The sequence below is a fragment of the Paralichthys olivaceus genome, chromosome 7 (genome assembly GCF_024713975.1).
Source record: "Paralichthys olivaceus isolate ysfri-2021 chromosome 7, ASM2471397v2, whole genome shotgun sequence".
Classification (NCBI taxonomy): Eukaryota; Metazoa; Chordata; class Actinopteri; order Pleuronectiformes; family Paralichthyidae; genus Paralichthys; species Paralichthys olivaceus.
Genome location: NC_091099.1, coordinates 1,551,931 through 1,565,000, shown reverse-complemented (window position 1 = coordinate 1,565,000; position 13,070 = coordinate 1,551,931). Strand labels below are relative to the sequence as shown.

The window sequence follows — 13,070 nt, the reverse complement described above, 5'->3', positions numbered from 1 at the left end:
TTGTTCCTTTTATTTGCCAGTTTTCATTTGGTGATTTATTTCAGATCTATGACTTTGTTAAGAATAAATAAAATCACAACCTGAAACAAAGTTTTTTGGTCAAACAACAGAAATAAAGTTTGTGAAATGGGTTTGAAATCGAGTCCGGGGAAGATCAGAGGAAAGTTTTGTGGCTGCAAGACAAAAGAAGGATTATGTCTTTGGAGAAGGTGATAAAGTTTGACTTGCTGTGTTTTCTTCTCAAACCAACATGAACCTCTTCAAAAACATCAATGAGAACAAAACACAATATGTAAAACTTGGAATGAGATGAAACTTCACTTGGGAGGAAAAACTGTTTAAACTTTATTTGATTCGTGACGTCAGGAATCTCTTTATTCCTGACGTCACGACGTCACATTCGAATTATTTAAAGTATTTTCACACATAAACAACAGTGTCGGTGTTAATTTTACTTTCTTGTTAATGCAGGTCCACGTGTTCCATCGAGTCACTTCGCTCATAAAATAAAATATTATAATTCATTCACACTAAAAAATCCTGGCTAGTGCTCACAGACGCTGGGTCACATGGCTATCAATAAATTCCATGCTATGCTAGCACATCAGCTTCATATTTTTTTCCATCATTCATTCTCAGCCGTAATATTTTAACCACCCAGAGTAGACACAGCACGAGCTATGAGATGTTTTACTCCTGCAGAAGTCGTACGTCTGCATCATAGCAGCTGATCTCAAGAGTTTAAAAAGGTGTTTAATTCACTATCTCAAGGTGAAGTCCTACATTACCCACAATCCTCAGGAGTAAAAGCAATGATTCGGGTCGGTGGAGCTCACTGTTACCATGGAAATTCTAACCACAACGGCGAAAAGTTACGACACTACATGAAACACGATATACAAACATACAACACACACACTATAATATAACACAATACCACACTAACAACAAGGTCCATTCAAGAGGATCATTCGCAATGGTTTATGGGATATGTAGTTCCTGCCTTTCAAAGGCACAAATCAGAATTGTGGGCGGTCACTGTTACTCTTTCACCGTACTCGCCGGACCAATCACAGTTCAGTCTCAGCCGTCAATCATGAAGTCTCCGCCTATTTTTAAATATAATCAACTAACCAATTAAAACCAAACTGATCAGAAAAAATAATTCAATGGTTTCTTTTTTTTTTTTTTGGTTTGGTTCATGTCTTATCTGCTAACATGGAGGAGGTCGGGTTTACGACCCAGACTGCAGCCAGCCACCAGGGGGCGATCAAGAAGTTTCGGCTTTCATCTCCCACAGAGATCAAACACAGACATGATGACACAGAAAAGACGATTCCGTGTTGTGAATCTGTCCATCGCTGGATTCATCTCATCTCAGAAAACTTCATTTAACACATTTCAACATCCTGAAGTATTTTGTCGTCAGCTTTTACTTGATTTGAAGTCCGAGAGGTTTAAGTGAAAGAGTCTTTGAAACACATTAAAGTTTCAGTCGGTAGAAACCAACTGTTGTACTTATACTTGAGTGGAGAGGTAGATTTCTACTCGAGTCGTTTTAAGCACAAGTATCTGTCCTTTCCTCGGAGTAAAGAACATGTGGACGATTACAGACACGTAACATTTCATACTGATGTCTCAGTTGAACCGAACTCCCAAATGCGGCGGTAAAAAAAAACGTGAAAGGGACCGTTGTCGAATAGATCTCACTTTGATTTAAAAGAAAATAGTTTTGTGTTTGCACGACGTCTAACGTGGAGACATGTGACCACTTCACGCTGCGCAGAAACGCCGTCACATAAACGATTTGAATCCGTGTATAAACAGCGGTACGCATGAGTGTCCTGCAACAGGATCTCTCTGTCTGCTGATCCGTGTGAGAACGCTTGTCCCTCAGCGTATGCATATATAAGCCTACTATACACTCTCAATTACAACACTGTTCCTGTTCTGTCACACACACACACACACACACACACACACACACACACACAGGCCCGCAGAGTCCCTTTTTCCCTGTTATGCAAATAACATCAGCCCTTAAAACGGTTTGAGTGAGAATTAAACGTGAATTAAATGAGGCTTGGCTCTTTTTTCTCCTTTCTATCTGAATAAGGCAAAGTCCCGTCACCATGGGAGATCCCCACGCCGTTGCCATGCCTGTTATGGGATTGACAAGATGAGAAGTGACATAAATACCATGGCTGGCATTCAATCCAATTATGTGGCGTGGCATTGCTCAATACCTGCTAGCTGAGCAGTGCTGCGCTGGCGTCCTTGCATTCAGCCCACCTCAGAAATAAGACTGGCCGTATTCATCTCTAAGCCCGGCGCTAACCTCGGTCCCGTCACCTCGGCGAGCTCCGAGTCTCTGCCCTCAACCCTGAGCTGAACCCGTCAGCCCGGCTTAACGCGGGCCCTGGGACGAGCTGCTTCCCCAGGCTCTGTGTGCACCCCCGAGATAAAACCGAATCCCTGTGAACGACCCGCAGGCCCGAAGCCGCCAGCAGCATGGAGGCATGATACAAATATCAGCAGCACAGGAATCTGGATGTAGAGAAATTCTGACGACGGAATGACAATAAGATTTTTACATTTTCGTCATCTTTCTGATAAAAAATATTCCAGATTAACCACATGTATTTAAAGTCATGTTAAAAAGAGCAGCAAGTTACCGACATTTAAAGGCTTTAAAGTTATTCTTCTTTTGTACCAAAATTAAAACCTGGTTAAAAAGGAGATTGACGCCTTTTTCATTGTCAGTAGTGGAATAAATCTCTCACACAACCCAGATGAACATTTAAGGATAATCTGGACGATTTTAGACAGAATTCTTCCGACTGTCTCAGGGCCGTTCGAATATTTCGACAATTGGCCAAACACTGAGGAAGTTTCACCAACCAGACGTTACGTACTTACTAAAAAACAACATCACATTTCCAACCCACCTCCTGCTCCGGGTGCTAAAACATATTCCTCCTTCTCCTTCATGATTTCATTCATCATAAGACACCTGACGATTCTCCTCCATGTTGGTTTTTCTTCTGAAGTCCCGTTTGATCACATGACTCACATGTGAGATTCCAAGTCTCTTAAAACCGTGACGATGATTGAAGAACGGTTAAATCTCATCATGTCCGAGATCTGTAACGTTTTTCTACATATATATATATATATATATATATATATATATATATATATATATATATATATATATATATATATATATATTGATCTCCTCTGGACGGGGAGTTTTTTGTAAAACGAGGGTCGTGTGAACAATATATTTTTGTAAATATCTCTTCAGAAAATAATATATATATATATATACATACATATCTGGAGTCGCGTCGATCAGCCACTTGGGAACAACAGATAAAAGTTCAACTGAAACAGAGTCACTTCATATTGCTTGAATATATATTGGTGTGGTGATAACTCCGTGGTTTCCTGTGGTTCAGAGATGACGCTCGGTCCAAAGCCTCGTCTGAATAGCTTGAGAGAAAAAACCTGGAGGTGCGTGGAGCAACAGGTTGGTGCGAGCACTGGGTCACTTTCTCTTTCCCCCACAACGCTGACAAAACCCAAACGAAAACTCGACTTGACAACCACGTCGGGCCCCCTCCCCTCGGCCCCAGCACCGCTCGGCTTGTGTTTGGGCCCCGGAGCCCATTTTAACCACGGGCATTTACAAGCTCCCCTCTAAACAACCTGCCAGGTGCTTTAAGCCTCCCGCTGAAGGGCCGCTGAACGTTATGAGACTCAAGTGAGATTAGAGCAGAATGGCCGCTGAATGTAAGAATGGAAGCCGGTATAATGGGGAAGATTGTTAGCACAGCCATGCGTTGCTTTGAGCTCCCGTGACCAATCCACAGCTAATGAGGATTCAATGGACGTGCTCTGTCCCCGGTGTCCCGAGGCTGCGATGGGACACCGAGGCAACAGATTTCTCATATTTGTCAGCGATAGGACTAATCGCTGACGGCACAGAGAGGCGGTGCTCACAGCTCAATGCTCATCACATGTTCACCTTCTCATTGGTTAATGAGGAATAACGACGGCTGAGGATGAGGGTGTTGACCTGATGGTGGCGTCGGTGTTTATCCTGAGGGGGGGAGGGGAGGCGTGGGGCGATTATTGAAGTAAAAGACGGACGATGTGACGGATCCCGAAAGTGGAGCCGAAACACCTTAATTGCCCCCTGGTGGCTGGCTGCTGCAGCATCACCTCCTCCATGATTGTGTATGGGGCACAGGAAAGAAAAGTAAATGTTAAAAAAAAACTTTTTACAAAATACCTAAAACATTTTGACCTGTCGTTGGTGCTAAAGCTAAAAGACCCTGAAGTGATCTCCAGATTCATGAGGATTTATTTTTTACGTCCGTATAATATAAATCTGCACACGCGTGGACACGTCTATCACAATCTCCAAACACACTGACCCCAGATCGATGAAGTTTTATTTTATCCTCAGACGCACTGAGATTTGAATCAGGACAGAAAGTGTTGAACCCATAATCTGATTATTATATATTATGATTCATCCGTTTCCAGATCCATGAAAAATGTGACGACTCGTCTCAGGAAACTTGAAGAAACTTTTTTTTAAAGATATTTGCAGGTCGGTGATGTCACTGACGTTTATTAAACATGACAAAAGTACAGTGAGTCCAAATGTAAGATTTCACAGAGCGTCAGTCAATAATTACACACACACACACACACACACACACACACACACACACACACACACACACACACACACACACACACAGGGGCTTTATCCCAGGGCTTGTGCCTCCCTCTCCCTCAACACAGTGAGGTGATGTTTAATGGAAAGTTAATATGGCTTTAATGCTTGTCGCTTCGCTCCGACACTGAAGGCCTCCGCTAATCCACTCTGTTCCACAGCGCCTGGAAACAGATGCTCCGGCCGCGAGACAGAGAGCGAGAGAGGCAGAGAGCGAGAGAGGCGGAGAGCGAGAGAGCGAGAGAGCGAGAGAGCGAGCGCAAAGAAGAGAGAAAGAGTATTTGCTGGTGATTTACGATGCAAAGTACTGAATGAGAATATTTTTTACAACAAACCCTGATTAGCTCCTCGTCTCCATCACGGACGTATTCGACTTCTCTGTGTGTAAACTGGCAGATGATTGTAAATGTGTGTAAACCAGGTAGGATGGACACGGACGTTGTTCGGGAAGAGCCCAGAATATCTTCACTGAAGTATAGTTCAGCATACAAATACCTTTATTACTTCATATTAATATTCTGAATATCATAAAGGAATTCATTTACATTTTACTAAATTTAAACTTCTCTGTGCTCCAGTTTTCACTGCTCTGAAAAAACTACAAGTTGTCAAAACAAGTTTCATGGAGCAAACAAACCTCGGAACACGGAACACCTCTTCACGACCTCTTCACGACCTCGGAAGCTCCCGAGTCCAGAGCTGCGATGTGTTTGCTGAACGTTTCTTCTTCTACATCCTCAGATAATCTAGAGCAGTGGTCGGTAATAATTCTGATAATCCAGTTTTCGGACCAACAGACACATTCACAGAGTCACAAGGAACTAAACACTAAAGAAAATCCAGTGCAGATAAACCAGGTAGGATGAGCAGTTTCAACACACACCAGGGACTCATCTGGTTTACATCAGTTGAGTCTCAGAGGTTTTTTCTCGAATACGTCTGAAGCAAATGTCTCCTCCTCTCTGTCCTTGTGTCTTCGCTGTTGAGACACTGACGTCAACGTTAGCGTCCCCAACTTCCCACATCATTAACGACAAGTTGACCAGATCTAACGCAAACTAATGAATGAGCATATTTTAGAGGTTGTAGGGAATAAAAAAAAAATCTGTTTCATTCAGACTTAAAAGTCGGAATCTTAATAACACAACAACACATCCCCCGAAATCAAATGACTGTCCAATCATGTTTCTATTAGTTTTACAGAAACAACTGAAACTTTTACTGAATTTAATGCTGAACTTTTTGTTGCCTGTATAAAAGACAGTTTAAATTTTAAGTTAGATGCAGGACTGAGCTTCTCGTGAGAATAATAATCAGCGCCATTTTGAAAACACTTAAACCGACTGCGGTGACGTTCATCCGTCTCGAGCTTTCATTGACGAGTGTTTTCTCGTTTTGGTCGTTTTGTTGAATGTGTTTTGTTGAATGTTCGTTAAGACCCGGAGGCTCAGAGCTTTGACACGAGTCTTAACTCGTTATTGGTTGTTTTCCCTCTTTGTACGAGTAATCAATTCAGGGAGTTAGTGGGGAGGGTTGATGTTGTAAGACTTCAAGAGGCTAATGGCTTTAAAATGAGTCTTAACTGGTTTAATTCACCAACAGCTGTTGTGCTGGTTAAGAATCGAGCAGCGGGCCGGTCCGTCCGTCAGATCAGGAGGTGAAATTAGTTCTGCTGATTCCCATATTCCCTCCCAGAGAACCATCTGCTCCACTTCAATACAATAGAGGGATTTTCTGGAGGAATAAAATGCTTTGAACACAACAATTTCTCTCTCTCGCTCCGTGAGAGGGGTTTTGGTTAAGGTATCATATTTCCCCGCGGGGTCGACGCTCGGCAAATCCACCGCACATTTAACGAAGGGGTTTCTTTTGTCCGACGTGCAGATCAACTCATCGGGATTTAACAACACACAGGAGACAAACAGTTTAAAGCTCAATGAGATGCACGTGTAGAGAGGATTCAGATAAATGAAATAATAAATAATGTGTTCTATGGTTGAATGTGGTTTTAGACCTTTGCAGCAGGAGCCTGAGGGAAAATATGCATCTGAATATTTAATTTTTAATCAGATATATTATTATTATTATTATTATTATTTATTTAACAAGTTATTACTTTCTTTCTTTCAGTAATTTTCACATTGACCATTTATTCTTGTTTTATTCTATTTAAACTTTTTTGACTTGTTTAATTATTTGGAAGGTTTAATGGTTTGTTTTCTAGTAAATAATCTGTTGTCATAAAACATGTTATTAAAGAAAGTAAAAAATGAAACTCTGCTGCACTGAAATCAAATGAGTTCCGAGGCCTCGTAAATAAATGATAAATACAGAACATAAACTTTACTTTGAAGCAAACGATTGAAGTTATATGTTGTAATTATTATATAAACTAATGTCCTGTTCGTTCTGGTTCTCACATAAAAATCATTAAAGTGTTTATCAAAGAGATGCACGAAGTTAATTTCTGTCAGTTTCTTGGATCTAAACCAGGAATGAACCTTTATCTCGCTGAAGCATGAGAACTGATGGACGGAGGCTCAGCTCTGATGTTAAACGATGTTCTGACTCATCAGTGAGAAGCGACGCTCGTTCAGAGGCAACATGCAAGGTGAACATAGAGAGGGGGGGGGGGGCAGCACAAGCTCAAATGCCATTAGTCACAGATCTTATCGCTCGCCCTCAGGGACTTAATGTCCCGCACCGTCACGTCTCAGACCAAATCTTCTTTAGAAGTGTCTTTGTTCGTCTCTCCGCTCCGTCTCTCTGAAGTCCTCCCACTGCAGCTCATAACTGTCGCTGGTGTCACGACTGCACCTCGGTGACAACCTGCTTATTTCAAATGTAAAGTTCGGCCCCAGACACATCGCACAGAGTGAACGCGCACTTTAAAGTACTCGGTCCAGAGGGGTCAAAGGTGAGAGCGAGATCTGACAAACAGCACCGAATGAAGGAGCATCACTCTGCTGACGCTCAAGAAACAAAGATATGTACTTGGTGCATTTGAACTAGTGGAGTACTGCAGTACTGTGGAGTACTGTAGTACTGTGGAGTACTGCGCCTGAGGGTGCTGATGCTGGTGGTGATACCGTAATGCTGTTACCACGGCAACCACATGAAGCGTCATTAGAGGAGTGGACATTAGAACCATGGGCGAGTGTTGTTCCGATGAATCGCTTCATTATTTTAAATCTCTGCTGTTGGAACGTTGTGTGAGATTTGACCCAGTGGTGGAAGAAGGAGGAAGAGGAGGAGGAGGAAGAGGAGGAGGAGGAAGAGGAGGAGGAGGAGGAGAAGGAGGAAGAGGAGGAAGAGGAGGAACAGACTCTGGATCTTTACCTGGCGTTCGATTGTGTCGTCTCCGTTCAGGTGCAAACGTGAAGTTGTGGAAAACTTCAAAAACAAAGTTCAGACTCTTGAAATGAAACAAACAAACAACCAGCCCCAGGACCAGCACCAGCACCAGCACCAGCACCAGGACCAGGACCAGGACTAGGACCAGGCCTCAGGCTGTTGTTGGACTCCAGAACTTAAACTGTCCTGTGGAGCTGCTTCCCCATGGCTTTATAGTTTAAGCTCCGCCCACCGGACAAAACCACTGCTAATTGAACTCAATCAACCAGGAAATGAAATAATCACCAAGCGTATAAAGACAAACGTCTCCGTGCACATCACGTCATCGTTCATGATTTGAAAATGTGCTCTCACTTTATTTACATTCCTACAAAAGCAGTTTGAGTAACACCCCCCCCCCCCCCCCCCCCCCCCCCCTCTCTGAGATATGGTACACTCCAGCCCCCCCCCCTGTATTTATGCATTTGGGTGCTTCCACCTCTGGTTGGACGAGGAGCAGGAAACACCTGGAGCTCACCTGGAGGCTCCGCAGCGCTGAGCTCAGGGTTCCTCGTGTCTGTGTGTATTTTAAATCAATGAATCATTGAGTTCGTTCGTGTTTCTTCTTCTTTGTTTCCTCGTGTTTGTATCGAAACGGTTCCGTTTGGCGGAAGAACGAAACAAACAGAAGAAACGTGTTTCTGTTTCAGCTGCGACAAGAAGAAGGATTCCAGCTGAGGCCCAATCACAGGAGGAGACGAGCTGCTGACCAATCATGTCCCTGAGAACTTTCAAAGAGATGGCTCCAACTTCTGAGTGTGTGTGTGTGTGTGTGTGTGTGTGTGTGTGTGTGTGTGTGTGTGTGTGTGTGTGTGTGTGTGTGTGTGTGTGTGTGTGTGTGTGTGTGTGTGTGTGTGTGTCTGGTATAAATCCTCCTGTCAGTGGAAACTCTCTCAGTTGAACTTTCAGAGTGAAACTGAGTTCACTTTGTTTTCTCATCATTTTATTTCTATTATCTTTATTTTATCTGAATTATCTTTGTTTTATCAGTTTTATCTTTATTTTATTTGAATTATCTTTGTTTTATTAGTTTTATCTTTATTTTATTTGAATTATCTTTATTTTATTTGAATTATCTTTATTTCCCTTCGTGTTCCATCATCAGTAGAAACTCCTCCAGGATGTTTCCCTGCAGCGCTCTGCCGCCTCCTCTCTACCCGGGCTTACTGCCTCCTCCTGCGGGCTTCTCCTCTCCGCTGACCCGCTCCCTGCGCTCCGGCTTCCTGGTGGAGGATCTGCTGCGGCTGAGCCAGCCCGTGTCCTACCTGCACCGGAGCCTCTCCTCCAGGGGCCCCGGGGACGTCCTCCAGCTCAGTCCGCGGCCGGCCGCCTCACCCCGGGCGTCGGGGCCGAGCACCGAGCCTCATCCCGGGCAGCAGAGCCGCAGCGGCCCCGGGTCCCCGCAGACCTCCTGCCCGGACTCAGGGTTCCTCAAGTTCGGCGTCAATGCGATTCTGGCCCCGTCCACACGGAGCGGTGAGTGTGAGCGAATCAGACCAACACCTGCTTTCAGTCATTCACATGAAGTGATGTCATTCTTTAATAATTCTAATAAAGTTTGTGAAAGTTTGAATAACAAAGTCAGTTCACTTCAAATATCAAGTATTTTAAACACATTAAAAGTATCATAATACTCAGTTAATGTAGAAATATACTGAATATGTTCAAACCCAGTAAATCAACTAATAAACGTTCTTTAAAATAAAAAATAAAATATCACCCACATGCTTTATCTCATTTATCTTTTGAAGCGACTCTCTGCAGAGGTGGTTTCTGTATTTATCTGATGTGATGACAATGATCGGTTGTATTAACTGTATATTTGTGTGTTTGTGTGTCTGCTCCAGTTCACAGCTTCCAGAAGTCGTTACCTTTCTTTGACGGAGGCCTTCATCCTTTCATCAGAGCCACTTATCTCACAGGTCGGTGGACTGAACTCACATTGACTCACATTCACCTCAGAGCATCACTTCACTCTCATGATGCACAAACAGGATGTCGACTAAAACTTCCCTCGGATCAACAAACACTAAAATAGCTCTTCTTGATAATTTAAAAAGTTAAAGTTCATTAAAGTTCAGTCACTTGAAATATCAACAACTTGAGAGAAAATCCGATCAAACATTTTCTTTAGAATGAGATCGTCGCTACGTGAACTATGACACTTCAAACTTTCTTTCTCCTTTGTCTCGTCCACAAAATCACAACGAGTAAATAAACAGATGAAAATAATAATAAAACCAAAAGATCACGTACAAATAAAATTTCCATTTGCTAATTTAATGGATAGAGAGAGGGATGGACAGATAGACGGACGGACGGACGGACGGATGCAAAGATAATTATTACAGCAGCAATAGGAACACGATGCAGATGAAGACACGGCATTCACACAATAAAACAATATAAACTTCCGTAAGCTTCAAAATAAAAAAAATGAATAAAAGAGGATTTAAGATTTCATGATGTGAAAATAATTATGTTTGTTCAGTGTCATGTGACTGATAAACAGATAAACAGAGAAAAAAAACACTTTAAATAAATAAACTTTTCTGTCTCTTGGAAACTTTGGTTCAGAAGATTTCTCGGCTTCTGGACTCGAACACGTTTCACCGGCGTGCGCAGAAGTCTGCCGCTCTGTCGGCTGTTTGAAGACGTCCTCCGTCCTGCGGCATGGGGAAAAACCCCGGCCGGCCTGGAAACAGCTCTGCCGGTCTGAAGGCCTGTTTAGCTGCTGCACTGACTGCTGACATCAGCACCAGTTGTCCTAATCTACAAATTAGTCCGGTTTGTCACGCCTCAAATATATTAGTGCCGTTTGTCATGGTCTAAATGTGAGGCGGGTTTCTTCCCAGCTCAGGAGCCCGGCGCCTCTTCACGCGCCGCCGTTTTCCCACCAAGCCCCTCGGCCTGCCCACAAAGCTCCCAGCACCGTGACCAATGGGAGCCACACACACACACACACACTCTCTCACACTCACACACACACACTCAGTTAACAATGTCACTCACGGGATCGATTTCACAGGGTTGAACCTGGATTCCAGTTTATTCATTCCGATGTGAGCTGAACTAATGAATCAATAATTCAAAACAGAATCAGTGTTTGTTTTGTTTTTTTCGATGTGGAGTAATCCGCCTCCGTCAGGTGTGTGACACCGAGCGTCTCTCACCCCCCCCCGCGGACTCCACGTCGTACACTGACCCCTCTGTAATGGAGCGGCCTGTCGACGGCCTGTTCCACTCGAGTCATTACGACACAATCACCTTCCTGCGGCCGATTTGCAGCCGTTAACAATCCAGCTTCATGCTCCATTAGAGGCAGTGTGAGCCCAGAGCCGTCTTATTAGCATAGGCTCTGTTTCCAGCACAAATTGGGGCCTTTCAGATATCAACTTCCAGGCAGATCCAGTTTGTCGTGGGCGACGTCAGGGAGTCAGAAACAGGAAGGACACGGAATAAAGTTCTGATCCCTTTTAAACACACGAGTTCAGAATTATCAGAGCGTTTTAATGAGTTTTTATATTTGCTAAATAAGTAAAGATGGACGGTTTCCTTTGCGTTCTCACCGAAAACACGCTCTCGACCAGTCGTGAGTCAGTCTCAGCCGCCAATCGTGACGTTTTTATATCATCGAAACCGAACTGATCAGAAACACGGACGCTTGAACATGCGATCAAAAGTTCAAGATGGCCGCGACGCTCTGAAACATTCTGGCTTCATTTCTGGACAGTGGGAGGAGTTAGTTACCGTCCGTAATTAAAACCTTGTCTACGCTCATGAGTTAAATCCAGATGTTGCTGCGTATTAAATCTCTTCTCTCTCACGTTCTTATTCCTCCAGCCTCCTCCTCTGTGATCCCCGTCCCAGGGACCTTCTCATGGCCCCTGGCCCCCAGAGGGAAGCCCAGGAGAGGCATGCTGCGGCGGGCCGTGTTCTCCGACCTCCAGAGGAAGGCGCTGGAGAGAACCTTCCAGAAACAGAAATACATCAGCAAACCAGACAGGAAGAAGCTCGCCGGTAAACTGGGCCTGAAAGACTCGCAGGTAAACGTGATTTCATTCAGTCCAGTTCGGGATTTTTTTCCTGTGAACAGAGACGCTGATGCTTTCTCCGTCTCCGCCGCAGGTGAAGATCTGGTTTCAGAACCGCAGGATGAAATGGAGAAACTCGAAGGAGCGGGAGCTGCTGTCGACGGGCGGCTGCCGCCAGCAGACCCTCCCCACCAAGACCAACCCGCACCCGGACCTCACCGACGTCGGCAGCGCCACCTGCTGCCACCGGCTCGACAGGACGACACCCGACAGCCAGGAGTCACATCTGCACCACCACAGTCGTCATCATCATCATCATCATCTTCATCATCATCACAGCCCCTCGTGTCCATCAGAGTCCAGCAAACAGTCGGAGCTCTCGGAGACGGACGGGGAAGAAATCCACGTTTCGTAAAGATTTTTATAAAAAAGAGAAACTGTGACTCAGCGGAAGCTTGTGAGTGGACGTCAAATCCAGATGTGCCTCGTCCACAGCTGTCGGTCCTCGGTGCCATATTTCTGTACAGTGTTTGTATCACATTTATATGTACCTCAGTGTATTTATATACAGTGAGGAAAGTATGCTGAGCTCTTCTAGATTTAATATTTGTAGATTTTAAACACTATCCTGTACAAACGTTTCGTTCCATACATATTTGTTTTCTTTATATTTTCTCAAATAAATCCTACAAACGTCTCGTGTCGTGATGAGTTCAAGTGTCAGACGAGCGTCGGAAACTCTGCACTCACTAAACGTCCTCTGATGATGCTTGTTTGAATTGGACGACGCGACAGCTCACCAAGAGTCATAAACCGCGCCTCCTCCACGTTAACAGACTGGACATGAAAAGCTGCTTGGTCGAAAGTTCTAATGTTTTCAAGTCAGGACACTT

At 44.1% G+C, this 13,070-nt stretch overlaps 1 protein-coding gene across 5 annotated transcripts; it reads left to right on the top strand.

Moving 5' to 3' along the window:
* The first annotated feature begins 8,589 nt into the window (after positions 1-8,589).
* dbx1b (developing brain homeobox 1b) lies at positions 8,590-12,725 on the top strand. 5 transcript variants are annotated; one of them, XM_020108471.2, is made up of 6 exons: positions 8,591-8,662; positions 8,794-8,899; positions 9,252-9,619; positions 9,991-10,065; positions 11,987-12,189; positions 12,272-12,725. In XM_020108471.2, exons 2-6 carry the CDS (start codon positions 8,859-8,861, stop codon positions 12,590-12,592), a joined length of 1,008 nt encoding a protein of 335 aa, XP_019964030.2. In that variant the 5' UTR covers positions 8,591-8,662; positions 8,794-8,858; the 3' UTR covers positions 12,593-12,725. The 5 variants fall into 5 exon arrangements, with proteins under 5 accessions (XP_019964031.2, XP_019964030.2, XP_019964029.2 ...); XM_020108470.2 differs by having other exon boundaries at positions 9,249-9,619; XM_020108472.2 differs by lacking the exon at positions 8,794-8,899 and having other exon boundaries at positions 8,590-8,662; positions 9,249-9,619.
* The last annotated feature ends 345 nt before the right edge of the window (positions 12,726-13,070 follow it).